The 17,084-nt window shown below is 46.2% G+C and overlaps 1 protein-coding gene across 1 annotated transcript; it reads right to left on the bottom strand.

Moving 5' to 3' along the window:
* Positions 1-1,443: 1,443 nt before the first annotated feature.
* On the bottom strand, positions 1,444-16,864 carry ILDR1 (immunoglobulin like domain containing receptor 1). Its single transcript, XM_083854841.1, has 8 exons — positions 16,552-16,864; positions 13,524-13,694; positions 11,392-11,541; positions 10,647-10,766; positions 10,354-10,500; positions 5,944-6,075; positions 4,154-4,944; positions 1,444-3,012 (listed from the first exon to the last, which is right to left on the bottom strand). Exons 1-8 carry the CDS (start codon positions 16,619-16,621, stop codon positions 2,971-2,973), a joined length of 1,623 nt encoding a protein of 540 aa, XP_083710967.1. The 5' UTR covers positions 16,622-16,864; the 3' UTR covers positions 1,444-2,970.
* Between the last annotated feature and the right edge of the window lie 220 nt (positions 16,865-17,084).

Consider the following 17,084-nt stretch of genomic DNA (forward strand, 5'->3'; position numbering starts at 1 on the left):
CGTGCAGTTGTAAAGCATGCAAAGATAGATTTCCTTTGTCGTTATTTCACAGCCCACCAACTGGTGCTTTATGAACCACAGTGGTCTGCAGACCAGTAAGCCTGGTATCATTTCTGCTTCCCTGCTGGATCACCCAATCTAGTTCTGTCACAATTTAAGAAGTTACAAAATTAACACAGAGATACAATCAATTTTCCCTGAAGAGTTTTGTTTAATGTTTCTATAAACATGAACAAAGTGACCAAAGAGGAAATCAGGTATGATATAGATAAAACCCTTCAGACTTCACCATTTGTGAACTGTGTTCACAAATCTACAAGTAGTCACCATAGCACAATTATGGGGACTACAGGAACAAATAAAGATGGAGGAATCCTTCATAGGTGCAGATAAAAAAGCACCACCTCTGCTGTTAGCTTGCTCATACTCCAGCAATTCCAAAAGCTGCTGCCATTACAGAGAGAGTAACCTGGTTTTCTTGCAGTGTGAGTGGCTTCTTGCTCTTGGGAAAACTTGCTGGGTACATGTTGACTTCTACACACTTGAATGTGAAGGAACTCTTTCCATGCAATTATCTTTGGATCTCACATGTCTCCAACAGCCTCCATTCTTTCATGGAGAAAGGGGCAACCCTTTCCTGAAACCTAGACATTTGGGCTAGGACAGGAAGAAATTCTCTTGCATGATGTATGAACCTCTTAGAGGCAGAAGGAGAGAGTCAAATTCCAAGTTACCAATTCAGCTTCCAAAGGTAGAATCTGCAGGGCCCTGGCTATCTGCTAAAAGTCAGCTGAAGGTAAAGCTAATGTCCAAGCTGGTCGCTAGTTTTGGAAGAAGCAGCCTCACATAATTTTCTGTCACTGTAATCATCAGAAATGCCTCTTAACTAATAAAAATAATCCATCATACAAAAAGGTGGTTCCTTTATAAAATCCTAAGAATGTCATAAAATTAGAAAAAGAAAAAAGATCCACAGGCAGTGGCTGATAGATTCAAGAGTGATCTTAGCTTTACAAGTTCTGTGAACACAATTCCCTATGTTTCATATGTGACTCATGGGTGAATTCACATTGTTCAGGCTGGGCCTAATGCAGACAAGCACTATGCTAATTAGAGCCCTCCTTTCTTGAATTCAAACATTGGAGTTAGTCTTTCAGCTCTTTTTTATTATTATTATTTTTGTGATAGCCATCAACTGTGGGAAAGAGACCCTCTGTCTTCAACAAGTAGGCCTCCAGTGCTGAAACAAAGTCAACCAGAGAAGCTCCTTGGTCCTCCTGCTGTATCTCCATAGGCAGCAATTATGAATAATCATGTTCAGCCAAGAAACTGTAGGAAGATGAGCACTCTGGGGTAGCCCTGGGTTGACCAGCAACCCAGGTCATTGGATACCCAACTAGGACCATTTGTTCAAAGTGTGATGCTTCCCATCATTGTCCAAAGAAAAGAAAAAAAAAAGAGCTGGACAAAGTGAAAGTCTTTCCAAGTCTTTCAGGGAAAAGCCTAAGGACATCAGTAATTAAGACACCAAAGAACAAGCAGTAGCAAGTGTCCCATGTAACAGCAGCTGGGAAATAAGCTAGCCAAGACAGTCAATGGTACTGGCCAATCTCCAGTGCCTCTGGGTTACAAAATAATTCACAAGATTCTCCAAAAGCTCCTTGCCAACCTTGGAGTCTCTTAAATCCAAGAAGTGCCTCCTGCAGAGCAGTTTCCCATGGACACAGCCAGCATTCACAGAGCTTCTCTTTCTCCAACACATTTTAAATTAAAGCAGTGGGTTAATCTCATCAAGGAGAAATGACAATTTCTCCTTCCCAACTGATCTCAAAGCATAGAGAAATTCTATATTCTAGTGTCAGGGTGAGAACTGAGGAAACTCTACAATCCAGCTCCAGATCAGATGCACCACATATGCAGGGTTGGTCTAAGTGTCAGGGTAAAGACCAGTAAAAATGGTGACTATAAGAATTCTTCAGAGTCCTTTATCCCACCCCATGTATATGATACATGGCATGGAGAGGAAAGGGAGAATATAAAATGTATGGAAAAGAGTACACAGCTTAGGCAAGATATATTCACCAAAACCATGCTTCCTTGAGCTGAAGGAAATTTTGATCCATGGTGTAAAGGAGAGTAGTTATACTTTGCTCAGCCCTTGTAGGCAAGGACAAACCTTGGTAAATTTAGCCCTTTAAGTTTACAAATAAATTCAAGCCTGTATGAAAGGCTAGAATAAGTATCTTTTAAGGCACTAAGGTCTAGGCTCAAAGTAGAGCAGGTTCTTTCAGTCATTAAGGAGCAGATAAACTGGCAATTTGTGGACATACCACTGAGACCTTATTAGACCGTGATCCTCCTGTTTGGGAGAGAGGCTTAGTGGGGACAAAAGGAAGCAACTGTCCCAGCTATGCTGAGCAGCCAGGCAGAAGTTACACATTTTGAAGCACAACAAAGGGCATTAGAAAGATGTTGTGCTTCCCCCCACAAAGCTCCCAGGGGACTGGATCAGATGACCTCCAGAGGCCTCTTCCAATCTAAATTATTCTACTGTCTTGTGACTTTACAACTCCATGAACATTGGAACCTTTCTCCAGTAACTGGTGTGTGAAGTGTTCTACAGACTGGGCTCCTTGCAGTGCTGACACTTAACAAAGAGAACTGGTTTCTCTCTATAAAGACTGGGAACACAGTAATTACTGAAAAAATCTGCTGTTTCTACTAGAATGTTTTCAATAAACCTCAGCCCACTAGAACTTAGCCCAACCAAAGTTTCCAAATCACAGCAATAAAAACAGGTTATGTATGTTTCATGGCACTAGACATATATTCTTCAGAGTTGTAAGTCCAAGGGGAAGCCGCTTCATCTGTTTTATTGCTGTTTGTTCAATCAAAAGCAGCCATCCCAACCTAAACAGTAGAAAAACTAGGAGGAGTCCAGTGGGAATTCTGGTTCTTCCAGTACTGACATTAAATGACTATGCTTCTTCCACTGTGGGAACTTCCTCTGTCCTGCAAGAGAAAATAAAAGATTCAGGAACAAGGAAAGAGGAATGGAAATTCTATGTCTTCCTAACTGCTCTGAGCACCATAACAAAAACCATTCCTACATACACACTTTCCAGCTGGAACTAGAATTGCTCTTCCTTCCACAAGACAGAAGGGAAAATGGTAATATGCAACATGCAGCCCCTCAAAATATTCCCACCTGGTAAATTTCTGCGTATGTGTGATAAGGGACACTTCACATTTTTTGATTTGAAAGAATCTTCATTTTTTCAGGGGGAATACATTGTCTAATTTAGAGATGAGCAATTGGATATGAAGCTTTTCATACCTAGGTTGCTACCTGAAGTCTAATCCCAGTGCAAACTGACAAGAAGAGCTGTGAACAGCAGCTGTTCACTGCCCACAAAATGTATGTTCAGTTCTCAGGAGTCCCAACAAGAGAGTCATCCTCTTCCACCTGGCCTGAAGAACCACACATTTTTCATCCATATCACCCATGACCTTAAAGCCTGTTTCAGGTAGCCTGCAATAGGCTTACCTGGATGTTTTCCCATATGTGTTGTCTTAAAAATATCACAGATATTTTCAAAGAAATCAGAAGTAAACCAACACCAGAGATGTTTACAGAGGGATGGATGCTGCTGCCTAGTCTGGAAGTGCTTTCTCCCCAGTCAGTACCAGAACAGCTATTTTAACAATATATGCACAGAATCCCAAAAGCCTCTGGATGGGGACAGGAATATAACATGTGACCCTGTAGGGGACTTAATTTATTCCAGAATCACAGAATCATAGCATGGTTTGGGTAGGAAGGGACCTTAAAGATCACCTGGTTCCAATTCCCCTACCCTGGGCAGGTGCACTTTCCACCAGACCAGGCTGCTCAGGGCCCCCTCCAGCTTGACAATGAACACTTCCAGGGATTTGGCTTTTTACTTTGCCCCTGAACACACTTCACCCAGGCAATGCCTGTCGAAAGACAGGCACTCAGCAGCCGCTTCATAACCACGCTGTGCAGAGCACTCCTTGCTCCTTGGCCTCTGCTTGAAAGACAGCAGGCTACAGTGAGTAGACAACATTCCCTCTCACTCCCTAAACCCCACCTTTTCCCTTAGATGGGAAAGCACAAAGGCAGCTGACTCACCGAGCGGGTCCCTTTGTGCTTCTTGTCCTGAGCCGGGATGATTTCCAGGGAGCGGTAACTGGGGGGTTTATCCTCTGGCCACTCCCGGGACCTGCGGTTCCTCCGCCTGCGGTTGGACACCGGGACACGGACCTGCTCTTCTGAGGAGCTCCAGGAGCCCCTGCGGGAAGAGGGGGGGGAGTAGCTGTGCCGCCTCTGGCCGGAGTAATCGCTCCTCCCAGCATGGTGCTCATACTCTCGCCTTCCCCCGGGCTCCTGCCTCCCACCACGATGGTGGCTGGAGCGCTCCTTGGTCTCCTCGGGATAGAAACTGCTCTTGCCCCTCTCGGCCTGGCGTGGGGGCGACACGTCCCGTCTGGAGTGCTGGGGCCGGCCATTGTAGCCGCCTGTCCTCTGCCTCTGAGCATGATCCTCTCGCTGCCTGTCCCAGGGCTCCTGGCTGTAGCTGGAATGAGAATCCCCACTGGAAGGCAAGGGCCACCTCCTGTTTTCCCTTCTGTCCTCTGCTGCAGAGTCCCAGGGCCGGGGGGTGCGGGCAGCTCGTTGTGGCCGTGAGGAGTTGCTGCTCCCGTGGCTGGAGGAGACGTGGTCGGCCAGAGGAGGCGGCACGATGTCGGAGCCCAGCGAGGACAGCAAGCTGGGCTGCAGGGCCTGCCGCTGGTGGGAGGGCGGCCGCAGCTGGGACATGTTCAGGTTTTGGATTTCAGACTCCAGGTAGTCCAGAACACCGTTCTTATGGGAGAGCTGGGCTTGTGGCTGCACCAGTGGAAGACTGTTCTGCAGAGATACATCTAAGGATAAAAGCACAGGAGAACACAGCAAGTCAAGAGGAAATACTGAAGAGAAGGCCCTTCTGCACTCATGATCCTGGCTGAATGGCTTCTCTTCTCCAGCTGCACCTCACTGCAAGAGCTGCACAAGTCTCAGGCACCACAACCAGCATATCCAGACCAAATGAGGCATGGTGCAAAGAGTAGTAACTAATAAGCTGCAGCATGATCTAACATGTTTGAGGCAGTACAGAGGTAAGAAGTCCAGCATACCTGGAAATATAAGCTGTGGATTTAGAGGAACATTTTTTCCCTACATCACTGATACCATATTTTATTTACAAATAATCAGAGAAAGACCATAATGTTTCCTTTTGCATTTCATTGAACTGGAAGAACTACTGCAAAAGAAAATGAAAATAAAAAAAAGAAAATTTTTATACATATGCATACATACACATGTGTGTACAGATATAAGCAACAAATGGAGAAGAAAATTCTTCCTGGTTTATTTAAGAGTCCTTTATTTTTTGCTGCATGCAGGCTACATCTGTTGCATAGAAGGCAGCTTGCCCTTAATCATTTGAAGACTAGACATTTGATAAGAACTCAAACAAATTGCACCTCACTTGTCATGTCAGTTTTGGCTATAAGGAGTTGACCGTGACCAGCACAGCAGAACAAAGAGACAGTACCCTCCTCTGCCACACAAAGCAAGATAAGCTGGGTATATTTACCCTGCAGTTGCTGGGGTGTAGCACAGATACACACCTTAGTTAGTGTTAAACTGCTTCACCCAGCAGGGAGCCTAGCAAGACACTTAGGCTGTTTTTATGTACCCAGACAAGTTTATGGTGCACTGCAGATGTGGCAGAACTGCCATTCCAGGACATGCAGTCATGCTAGGAACATCTCTCTCTCTTTTCTAGTAGAGAGGCTGAAGCCTCAATGCTGAACTTCCCAAAGAAGTTACCTGTTTCTCATCCTGATTTCCCTCTGAACTGATGCCCATGGTCTCACCTTGCTGCAGCAGAGGGTTCAGCTGGTAAGAAGAAAGTTTTGAGTTCCTGTCACCAGCTCCGTAGAACATGTTGGGTGATAACCAAGGTGCAAGAGCCTGAGCCCGCTTCATGAACTGGTGCCTTTCCAGAACTGGAAAAGAAAAAGCAAGCTTACAGCACCTGTCCAGAGGGCACAGCTTGCAGATCACATACCATTTTGCTTTACAGGCTGTACCCTTTGGATACAGGAAGTTCACAAAATTAAAATCTCTCTCCATCCTATGACAAAGGTAAAACAGAGCACAGGAAATTCCAATGCAAAGTTGTAGACCTTCAAAAAGTACCTAAAATAGAAGAAAAGCTTTACTGCCTAACATTCTGAGTCCAGTCCTGGCAACTGGGAACAAATAACACTATGATTAAGTATGCAGCACATAACTCAGTTAAGACTTCTACCTGCCCTGTCATTATGAGTAGAACTGCAGAAAGGTGGGAAATAATGCTTCATACATCAAGACATGCAACAGCTCTCTCTCTCAAAACTCTTTCAGCTCATCACTGGCCCTTGCATCACTGGTCCTTTCCCCTTTTGGCTTTGATTTCCTGCTAAATGAGACCTTTCCTTGCCACCATTATGTGGGTTCCGTCCAGGTCATATTTTCCACTCTACACTCCGTCATTTTCTCTCTGTTTCATAAAGAGGGCACTCAGAGGTGCACTGTCCAGCTTTTCCCTTTCTAGTCTTTTGACCACTCTTCTTGTCACTCCGTAATTTACCTCAGAATGACTGCTAAAATTAAATCCCCTAAGACAGTGTGGTCAATATGGTGAACAAACTAAATTTCCTGTTCTCAACAGCAATGTCCAGTGTGCCAAAAGAGCAAACAGTGGAAATTTCTCTATTTCACAGGGCTTCCACTGCTGCTAACTCCAGATCCCTATTCATGGGGTCAGACTCCAATTTCACTTCCCTTTTTTCAGCATTTCTATCTCACCTCACTTGCCTTCAAACCATAGCTCATTGCTGCCTCTTTTGGGGGAATACCTAAAAACATCTTACAGAAACTTATTTCTTCTACCACAAGCAAGTAAATTCTGCAAGTCCCTGACCTTACAAAGCCTGGTTTGTCTATTATTACTGGCTGAAGCTTTTCAGCAACAGCACCTTTAAAAATTTCTTTTTTATGGCTTTCCTGGAGTTTCAGAAGTGACAGACTTTTGTTGCAGGCTCTTGTCTGGTCAGGCATGAACAAAACATTACAGTTCAAGAAACAGATAGGAACATAATTGCCTTTGAGACTTGTACCCCTCTGATCAATCTGGCTGAAGCTGGCTGATGAAATTAAAAGCTATTGGAGGGAAATAGACAAGGGATAGACAGACAAGTTGACTGCATAAGATTTGCTTCTTTAAGAAACCAGGCTACAGCTAAGCTCCAATTAATTCTGTCTCCTGGGTTCACTGCAGTAGGCAGCATTTAGACTGCACGCTCTTTGGGACTGAGCTCTCCACCTTAGGTAGCACTCCAGTTATTAAACATGTCCTCCTTCAGCTGTTTCACTGGATTTACCCAGAGCACCACTTGCAGCAAAAGAGGGACTGACCATGCCTCTCAACACATCCTTCCTTTTCTCCACAGTTCATGCAGCTCCACTTAATTTCCCACTGCAAACTCCCTTCCCCTCCCCAGTCTGGCTTCAACCAGAGGGAACTACAAAGCTGGAAACTTCAGGGTTTTAATCCTAATAATCTGGTATCCTCAAATCTATGTGGTGTGAGGTAGCAGCTTACAAGAACTTTGTGCCAAACTTGATTTTTTTTTTAATGTCCCAAGAAATATCCTTCCAGTTTACATTTCAAATTTAAAGGATGAGAGAAAGAATACAAAGAAAAGAGATAAATATAAGAGGAAGGCCTTATCTCTCCCTCTCCCATTCCTCCAATTATTACCTTGAGAATATTCTAGAGCCTCCTGAGTGCATGTCCTGGGGTTTTGTCCTTAGTCTTTGCCTGAGGAGTAAGAGGTCCAGCATCTGTGGGCATACCTGCTTAGCATTCTCCCTCTTCTGGCAAGAAGGCTGACACCAGGACCAAAGTCATCCTGTCCCTGTCATTTTCTGATCTCTCCCTACAGCTGAACACATTCAGGATTAGCCCTGGTATTCCCTCATTACCATCAGCCCTTCTTCCTTCCCCAAATACTTTGCCTTCCAGTTTGAATCCAATATAACTCTGATTCCCCATCTGCAAAATAGAAGTTTTTTTCTTTTTAAAGTGAACATATTTATCTGAGGAAGGTCAGATTCACCCTAAGGCCAGAAGTCCTATGCTGCTTTGCCAGAAACTTGTGTTGCTCCCTCCACTTACTCTCCATCAGAAAACTCTATTCATCACCTTAGACAGACTTTAACAGCTGCTGGGCCAATTATAAAAATAAAATATTTTGAAACTTAGTGAGACCCAGGTGCAAGTATATCCTATTCTTCCCCGATTCATTACAGGAAGAAGTCCACAGCAGAAAAGGAACAAATAGGAACAGAAGGAGGTCATACGTATATTTACTCTGATGGTCTTTTCTCAGAGCTTTCCACGAGGAATGTAATTGGCTTGCCCCTGGGGCATGTCTAATATTTCTGTACATCAATCCTGAATTACTCAAACAATGCACTCCCTTTATTGCTGGGTTCAAACCTATGCTCGTTAATGGCGTGATTCACAGTGCCCAGGATTATCCTGCCTCCCCGGCACCTGTGACTGTTCAGCAGATCCACGCTGTCCTCTAGTGGCCAGCGACGGGGAAGGAAGCATCCACACTCACCCTGTGCTCCTACACAGGTGGGGATTTCTGCCTTCTCCTCAGCTGTGAGGAATGTTACTCCTCAGCTCACTGTTTTTAAGATGTCCCCTGAATCTATCTTCTTGAGTTTTCTGAGGCCTCCAGTTCATTTCTTGGAGCGCAAAAAAAGTAAGTCAGAGGCAGGATGAAGTAAAGAGAAGGTGTATTAGGGGAGAGGAGCAGGTACACAGATCCCTCGCAAAGTGGATAAAGAGGGCAGGCAGCTTGGATGGAAATTACAGACACAGAATCCAGCATCCAGTCAAGGAGGCTGGACTTGTCTGTACCTTCTCTCATGAACATGGAGAGGTTTAGAGAACCCTGCAAGAATCCGTCCTCTTTAACAGGAGGCAAGAAATAACAGCAGCAGTCTGGAGTGAGCTATAATCTGCAGCAGAGAAAAACAGAAAGGAGCTCACGCAAACTCTGAATCTCTTTTTTGCTGAGAACTAGGAATTCTGGAGGTGTGAGACTCTCATCTCCATCACCTCTCTCCCCCTTCACAGAAACTGATCTTTCTGCCAGATTTCCATAGCCTCCTCAACACTACACATTTCACATGACAACCTGTAAAGCCTCCAATGTTTAGTTTTGGTTTTAGCAATAAAATGGATGTTCTGTTCACTCTTTGCAAGGGCTAAGCAAATTAAGCTTAAATCTAAAATTCTCACAGCTTACTAACACCCAAGCTATACTAAATAGCTGTTTTGAAGGTAAAGGTAAACCTGAAATAGAGCTCCTTGTTCAGAAATCCTCTCCTTGTACCATCTGGGGAAGAACCTGGTGATTTCAATGACAAATGAACTTACTTGTTGTATTTTGTTACTGTCAGACTGTGTAAGCTTCAGGGGGACTAGTCTACTTGTTGCTAACCAAATTTCAGTTACAGAATGCAGAGGTTATATGAACTTAACAGCCAAAATTCATACAGTAGCCTTATTAAAAAAAAGAACAGGGTCTGGCTGCAGAAATTTTATTACGGATCAAAGCAAACACAGCAAAGTTTCTTTTGACCCTCAAGACTTCAGAATGCACTTGCAAGGCTGCTCAGCAAGAGAGACCATCTTTCTCCACTTTCTTCTCACTTCCTTCCTCAAAGAAAACCAAACTAAACCTTTTTCCACTAGAAGGACAGCTCTGAAGAAAACATGCAGATAAAAAATTTCCAATTTTTTATGTAATTCTTCTCAGAGCAACATACTTAAAAGTAAGGCTAGTTTGGAGACTAGTAGCAAAGCATTTGCTTGCCTTTCTCACAGGCACAGGCATATGAACAAGAAGACAGGAAAGAAAAGTCCTGAGCTACCTAGACAAGAGAGCTGATTGTACCCTGGATGGTGCAAGAGAAGCTGGTAACAAGGTGTGAGTAAAGAGAAACTTCTGACAGTTGGATACAGAGGAGCAAGATAAATGTATCTGAGATCCCCTCCTCTAATTTCAGATTAGCCCGTCTTGGAGGCTGCATTGGCCAAAGAAATGTCTCAGTTTATATGGATGCTAAGCAAAAGGGAGAAAGTGGAGCTCTGCAAGCTCCCAGCCAAGCTTTTGTCTTGACAGAAGCCATAAACGGATGTACATTTGCTTGAATCTCACCTTTCTGATTACAGCAGCACCGTGTGGGACAGCAGCCACACTGGATGTGGCAGCAGCAATACTGGGGGCAGCACTGGCACCAGCATATCCCGATGAGCAGAAGGAGGAGGAGGCCACCGAGAACGATGAGGAGTACTGTGAGCCAGTCTGTGGTGAAAAAAGGAGAGAGAAAAAGGATTGAGCCTGATGTATCTGGCCATGGTGGCTTACTGAGCACTTTTCCACTGCTGGAGGTGTCTTGGGGTGGAGGAGAACAGGAGGAGATATTTTGGCAACAAAGCACAGGCACTTACGGAGAACAATCAGCTTAACTTCTTTGTCTGCATCTCCTGAGGTATCTCCTGGTGCCTCCACAGTGCAGTAGTACACGCCATGGTCCCACCACATCACCTCACTGATGACAAGGTCTGCTCCTGTGGGACAGGGACTGAGAGGTCAGTGGGCTATTTGCAACTGGCAGATACTACTTTCAGGCTCCACCTGAAAAGAGCCCTCTGCCTGCAGGAGACACAGAGAACTGCATCTCCCCTCTTCCCCAAGCACAGCCATCGCCTTCAGACGATCTCATTTGAGTCCACTGAGAACTCCAACAAACAGCATTCACTGCCAGTCCATGTTTTCTGTGTTGCTGGAAGCCAACCCTACTGGTTTTGGAACATAGATCACTGTCCCTCTTAGGTCAGTAATCCCAATGGCTCTTCTGGCAGGAGCAGTATCTATTGCTCCAATGACAGCAGGGAACATATAACACAGCTGGACAATTATGGAGTACGTGGAAGAACTAACTGTTTTCTAGCCTCTGAGCTCCTCAGCTGCTGTGCTCTTCAGCAAATTGCTCTGGCATTCTCAGCTCAGCCTTAGGTTGTAGCGCCTCCAACACCCTCAAGCCAGCTGGGGTCAGGGCCCTTCACTGCTCTTATTCCACTACCATGTATACAAGCTACAGATGGCACTAGCCATGTTTACGCGTCTCTTCACTTAGCAGATTCAGATACTGGATAGTTCCTGAGCTCACTGCCTGCCTGGGAGGTCACTCACGGTTCTGAATGGTGATCTTTCGCTGCTGGTAGTCGATGCCCAGCACAGGGTCCTTCTGCCCATATTTCTGGATGACAATCCGCACCTTCCGCTGGCTGTCGTTGCAGTCGTTAGAGGGGTCCTGGCCAAGGGCTAAACCAGCCTGGTATGCTACAAACACACATCACCAGAGATGTCAAAAGTTATTTCAAAACACCAACTTCCATCCTCTTGTGAGCAGTAGAGAAATTCTTAAGTACATTGTGTGCAATTGCTTTGGTTTAGCAATACAAACCATGGCTTCAAACCAGTAAGCTGCTCTGGAGTACTCAAAAACAAACAGAGGTAGAGCCACAGGAATGGCAGAGATTTTGAGAATGTGGGAGCTGCAGAGGAGATGCCTCCTGTACTCACAACTGAAAAAACAACAGTCGAAAGAAGCTAATGGTGATAGGCTGGAAGGCAGCTCCCAGCATGAAGCTGAAAGGAAAAAAGTCATAAAACACCCAGGAGTACTAGAACTAAAACAAAAGGGTTTTTATCTACCCAGCAAAATCTCCAGACATATATGAACTACTCTATGGATTGTCTCCCTTTCCGTCCTGTATCCTATTACATGTTGTGGAGCTCATAAGGACAGAAAATAATTCATCGTCTCATTCCAGCTAAGGATTAAATGCAAAGACACACAAGAGAATTCATGGAGGACTAGAGGCAATTTCTGTACAATACTCTTCTGACAGACTCACATCATAAACCAACACTGAATTTCCAAGTATTTAGGAGCTGGGATTTGGGGAAACAGCTGATTCAGTCAGCATTTTCTGTAAAGAGCCCACAGTGAAGAGAGATGAGGACAAAGCTTGTCAAAGGCTCTTGCACTGCTATAACTAAAATGGAGCATGAAGTACTTTTGGGGACTATTAGCTTGGACCTGGGCTAAAAGCACTCACATTCTGCTGGGATCAGCTGAGCCAGGGAACCCACCTGCTTGGGGACTAGGCTGTAGAGCACTAGGTAACATGCCTACCCAACCCATCCAGACTGCAAAATAGAGAGTTTGGGCACCAAGTACCCACTGTGAGCTCAGTTCTAAGTGTACAGCTGTGCTGTGGCTGGCTACCTAAACATTCTCCAGGGTTTACAAACAATAGAACAGAGCAGAACAGTTCAGTTGGCAGGGGTGTACAAAGGTTATCTAGTCCAACTGTCTGATCACTTCCGGACTGACTAAAATGTAAAGTAGTATACTACTGATATAGTATTGAGCCATTCCCACACATCCTATCACTGGATACTGGGAAAAGGAAATCAGCACTTCCTTCTTCACTTCCCCTTCTCAGGAAGTTGTAGAGAGAAGTGAGGTGACCTCTCAGTCTCCTTTTTCCTGAACTAGACAAGCCCAAAGTTCTTAGCTACTCCTCAGGATGTGTTTTCCAGGCCTTTTATCAGCTTTGCTGCCCTCCCCTGGATGTAATAAAGTACCTTAATAGCCTTAAATCCTGGGACCCACAACCACATACAATACTCCAGGTGAGGCCACACCAACACTAAACATAGAGTGAACCTCACCTTTTTGGACCAAGTGGTTATCCTGGGATGCAGTTTGTGTACCTTATTAAACACCCCTGAATTAAGGCTGCCTGCACCAGAATGTCTGCACATGAAATGCTCTCACCACTACTAAATATTATTACTTAGGAGTCTGCATGTGTTTCTTCAAAATGCATGTATTTCTTCTATTTCCTAAAATCTGTAACATCAGGTCACAGGTATCCAGCTCTATCCACAGGTCCCCCATGGAATCCTAAACCCACTTATTGCAGGGCCCTTGCTTTCAAACATGCTGAAGCATAAGATGGGGCTGCCAAGACTGACCTGTGTTAACCACAGCTGAACCGCCCTGTATTCTGAGTTGATGAAAAGGAGGACAAAAGAGCTGCTTTGGATGGGATTTCTACAATCTCATAAGGCCTTGACATTTCAAAAGAAATCACAGACATGACTTGCATTTCCTTGGAGTGCGGGTAAATGCCACCACCTGGTTTTTGCATAGGAAGGGGGGTCAAAAGCCTGTACTACCCCAGTGAATCTACCTTCCCCTTTCTTCCCACTTGAAGGGGAATTCCTTGGAAGGTGAGCTTGACACTTACAGGCTGAGTAGTAGTCAAAGATGGGGTCCTTGCAGAAGGATTTGTAGCGCCAGGTCACCACCACATCTTGCAGCTGTGCCGAGGTGCTGTAGTCACACTTGAGGATGACAGTGGCAAACAAGGTGGTGTAACGCTCGACGTCCTGCACTGTCACCAGCAGTGAGAGGCAACCTGCCAACATGAACACAGGAGGGTCTCAGCCCACAGACTCCTCAGGCCTCCCACCACACCAGACCAATGATGCAAGTACATCTCCTTTGGCCCCATCCAGGACCTGCTCCTACAGACCTCCCAGCCCCTCTGGTGAGGTCATCCAGGGTTACAAACCCTGGTTAGAACGTGAGCCCCATCTTTCCCTGACAGAAGAAAGTTTCATTGGCCCACCTCATGGACTGAATTATTTTCTCCAGAGCATGAGTAGGCATTATGCAGCACATAATGTTCTCCTTCTACATGGGGAAAACTGTCCCAGAAGCATGAGATGGGACTTCCTTGGCTTTTATTCCTAATCAGAAAAGTTCTGCAGTGCCATATGTTTGTATAAACACCAAATGAATTTTATCAAGGTCTTGCTCAGACACCCATCAGAATGTTATCTACGGGTGACCAGGAGTAAGACAGTGCAACTTTCAGGCTGTAGCACTGTAGTTGTTTATCACCACTTAAGAACAACACACATCAATTACCCCCCTTTTTCCTTTTAAATTAAGCCATCATTATGTATTTGTTATATACTCATCCTAACAACCTCCACAGCACTTTCCATCCAAGCAGCTGCACACACTCAGGGAGGTTTTACAAAGTTTCTCATAAACTATACTGTAGTTCAGCTACATTCCAGAAACATCTCTATCTTATTTAAACTTTGATAGTACTGTAAGTTGTGCTTGTCATTAACAATAGCAAAGTTATCACCAGTTGCCTTTGATAAGGGAATACAAATAGTGCAGGGCAAGTGTGGGATGCCCTGTTTGGAACACATGCCAGAGAACCAGACAGGGATTGCAGTGCTGTACTAGTTGCTTCTTAACTGCAGAGCATGACAGCAGGAAAGGTGGGAAGGAAAGTGGGATGCTGGAAGGTACCAATTGTACAGGTCTCCATGAACCAACACTCCACTTTTATCACATATTCAAAGATCTCCCCTCTAGCCCATGTTTTCAGGATGAGAGCAAAATAAGAAGTTGCTACTACTATAACAATTGTAACATCTGGACCACAGCTGCAAACATCATTCTTTGTCAAGCATCATTCAGTGGCCTCTTAGGCTGCCACCTCCACACTACATTCCTGCCAAATATGAGCTCACAGAGTTTCCACACTGGGGAAAAGATGCTGCAGAGGTGCATGCTGCCTCAACAAGTCATCCTGCAGTAGGGTATTGTCAATGCAGTCCTTGCTCAGTTTCAGGTTTGAAATGGGACTCCTCGTCAGCCAACTGAAAGCACAGGCAGAGCAAACTCATTTGCCTTAAGAATACCACACAAACACAGGGAGGACCAGGGAAACCCCTGAATCCAAGGCTTTTCTGAAAAATAAGATATACACACAAGCACTTACACACAGAAAAACCAGCAGCTGTGCAAACCTCTAGATAAAACAAGTTTTTACAATGCTGTAGCACAGCAAGGTCCAGACCCCTGACAGGTAGTTACAGTTGCTCTTATTTAAAAGCACCGCAGTTCAACACATCTTGTTTCAGCTTTCATTGTGAAACAGCTGACTCTGGGGTCTTAATGCAGAAAATCACAAGAAACCAATTCAAATGCTCAAGATTGGCAAAACCTTGATCTTAGTGTCAATTAAATTAAACCCCATATGAATTATGAGTTGTCAAGGCTCATGGGAACAAAACATTTTTCATGGATTTCCTATAATAACATCTCTCTGGCAAGAATAAAACATTCAAAATCACTGTGTGCTTTTTACTAATAAAACCCACATCTCTTTATGGAAGGAGTGCTTTCTCATTATCTCTGTTCTGCAAAGTAGCCAGAGTTGAAGAGTAAGTTCCTTATTTTCTAAAGAGGTAGCAAACCCGCTGTTCCTCCCTAGTGAACACTCAGATGTTGCTGCATGTCCTACGTTTCTCATTAACCTCCTCCAAGAAAACCAAAAAAGTTGTGAAATTAAGGCTGATTCCTAAACCTGGGCTGCATTACTCCACTGCAGGACGCTATCTTTCTTATCCTGGTTGGAAAGAACAAATATGGTCACCACCAAATAAGTTCTCGCTACATCTATGGCTCTACACGAACCTCTGGAGCCAGTGTAGCCAAGTTTTGGCTAGAGCATCTCCCAGGGACACAGCTGTCAAACAAGACCATAAACAAATATACCCTCTAATTTTTTTTTTTTTTTTTTGGCTTTCTTCACTGGTTCTCCCTGAAAAACCGAACTTCAGTATTTAAAGCCAGATCATCGGCCAAGACCCAGGCATCCAAGAAGCAGAACAATCACTTTACTTCCAAGAGGAGGCCAGAAGCTGTGAGGCGGCCCGCACAGCTGGGCAGAGAGAGCTCTGCAGGCCGAAGGCCGCCCGTGGGCAGGGAGTGACCCTGCTCCCCACAGCAGCAGGTGCCCAGCAGGTGCGGCAGAGACCCCAGGAATCCCCGAGGGGCCGAGGCTGCCGAGCCAGCGGGAAAAGCTCGGCTGGGCGCTTGGAGAGGCCAAAGGGGACCCCCCGTGTCCCGGCCGAGCTGGGCGCACAACACCGATCCCGGAGGCTGCCAGGAAGCGGGAGGCCACTTCCTCCTGGGACAGAGCTCAGCCGCACCTTCGGGCAGCGAAACTCGTCCCCGCACGGCTCCGCGCCCAGCTCGGGAGAGCCCCGCGGGCGGGAAAGGGCCCTGAGGGGGAACAGCGCCCGCCCGGGCCGGGCCGCCCCCTCCCCTCCCCTCCCCGACCCCGCGCCGCCTTCACCCAGGGCGAAACCCGAGGGCGAAACCCGAGGGCGAAACCCGAGGGCGCCTCCCGCTCCCGGCCGTGTCCCGGGCAGGGCGGGCCGTGAGCCCCGGGCCGCACTCACCGGCCGGCAGCCAGGCCAGCAGCCAGGCCAGCAGCAGCAGCGCCCACCGGCAGCGCCCGTGCGGGGCCATGGCGGGCTCGCCTCCTCCTCCTCCTCCTCCTCCTCCGCCCGGGGATGTCGCGCCCACTGTCCCTCCCCTTCCGTGGCACCTGTCCCTGGGCCGTCCCCTCCCTCTGTACCTGCAGCGGCCGCCGGGGCGCCGGGCAAAACACCGGCCGGCAGCTCCAAGAACTGCTTTATATATATAATGAAAGACACATATCCCAAAACATGTATTTATTGATAGTAAAGAATACGTGTCTGTCTGTCCTGGGCGTACAGGTGTGTGGGAAGTTGCCCAGCGCGCCCCCAGCCAGGAGCGCACGCTGAAGACTGCGGGAGGGGAGAACGACTGGGGAATTCACGGAATCACAGAGTGGGATCGGTCGGAAAAGACCCCGGGGATCACCCAGCCCGGCCTGTGCCCGAACACCGCCGTGTCAGCTGGGCCCGGGCACGGAGTGCCTCGTCCGGCCTTTCCTCAAACACCCCCA

Source organism: Zosterops lateralis (genome assembly GCF_965231275.1).
Source record: "Zosterops lateralis genome assembly, chromosome: 2".
Taxonomy (NCBI): domain Eukaryota; kingdom Metazoa; phylum Chordata; class Aves; order Passeriformes; family Zosteropidae; genus Zosterops; species Zosterops lateralis.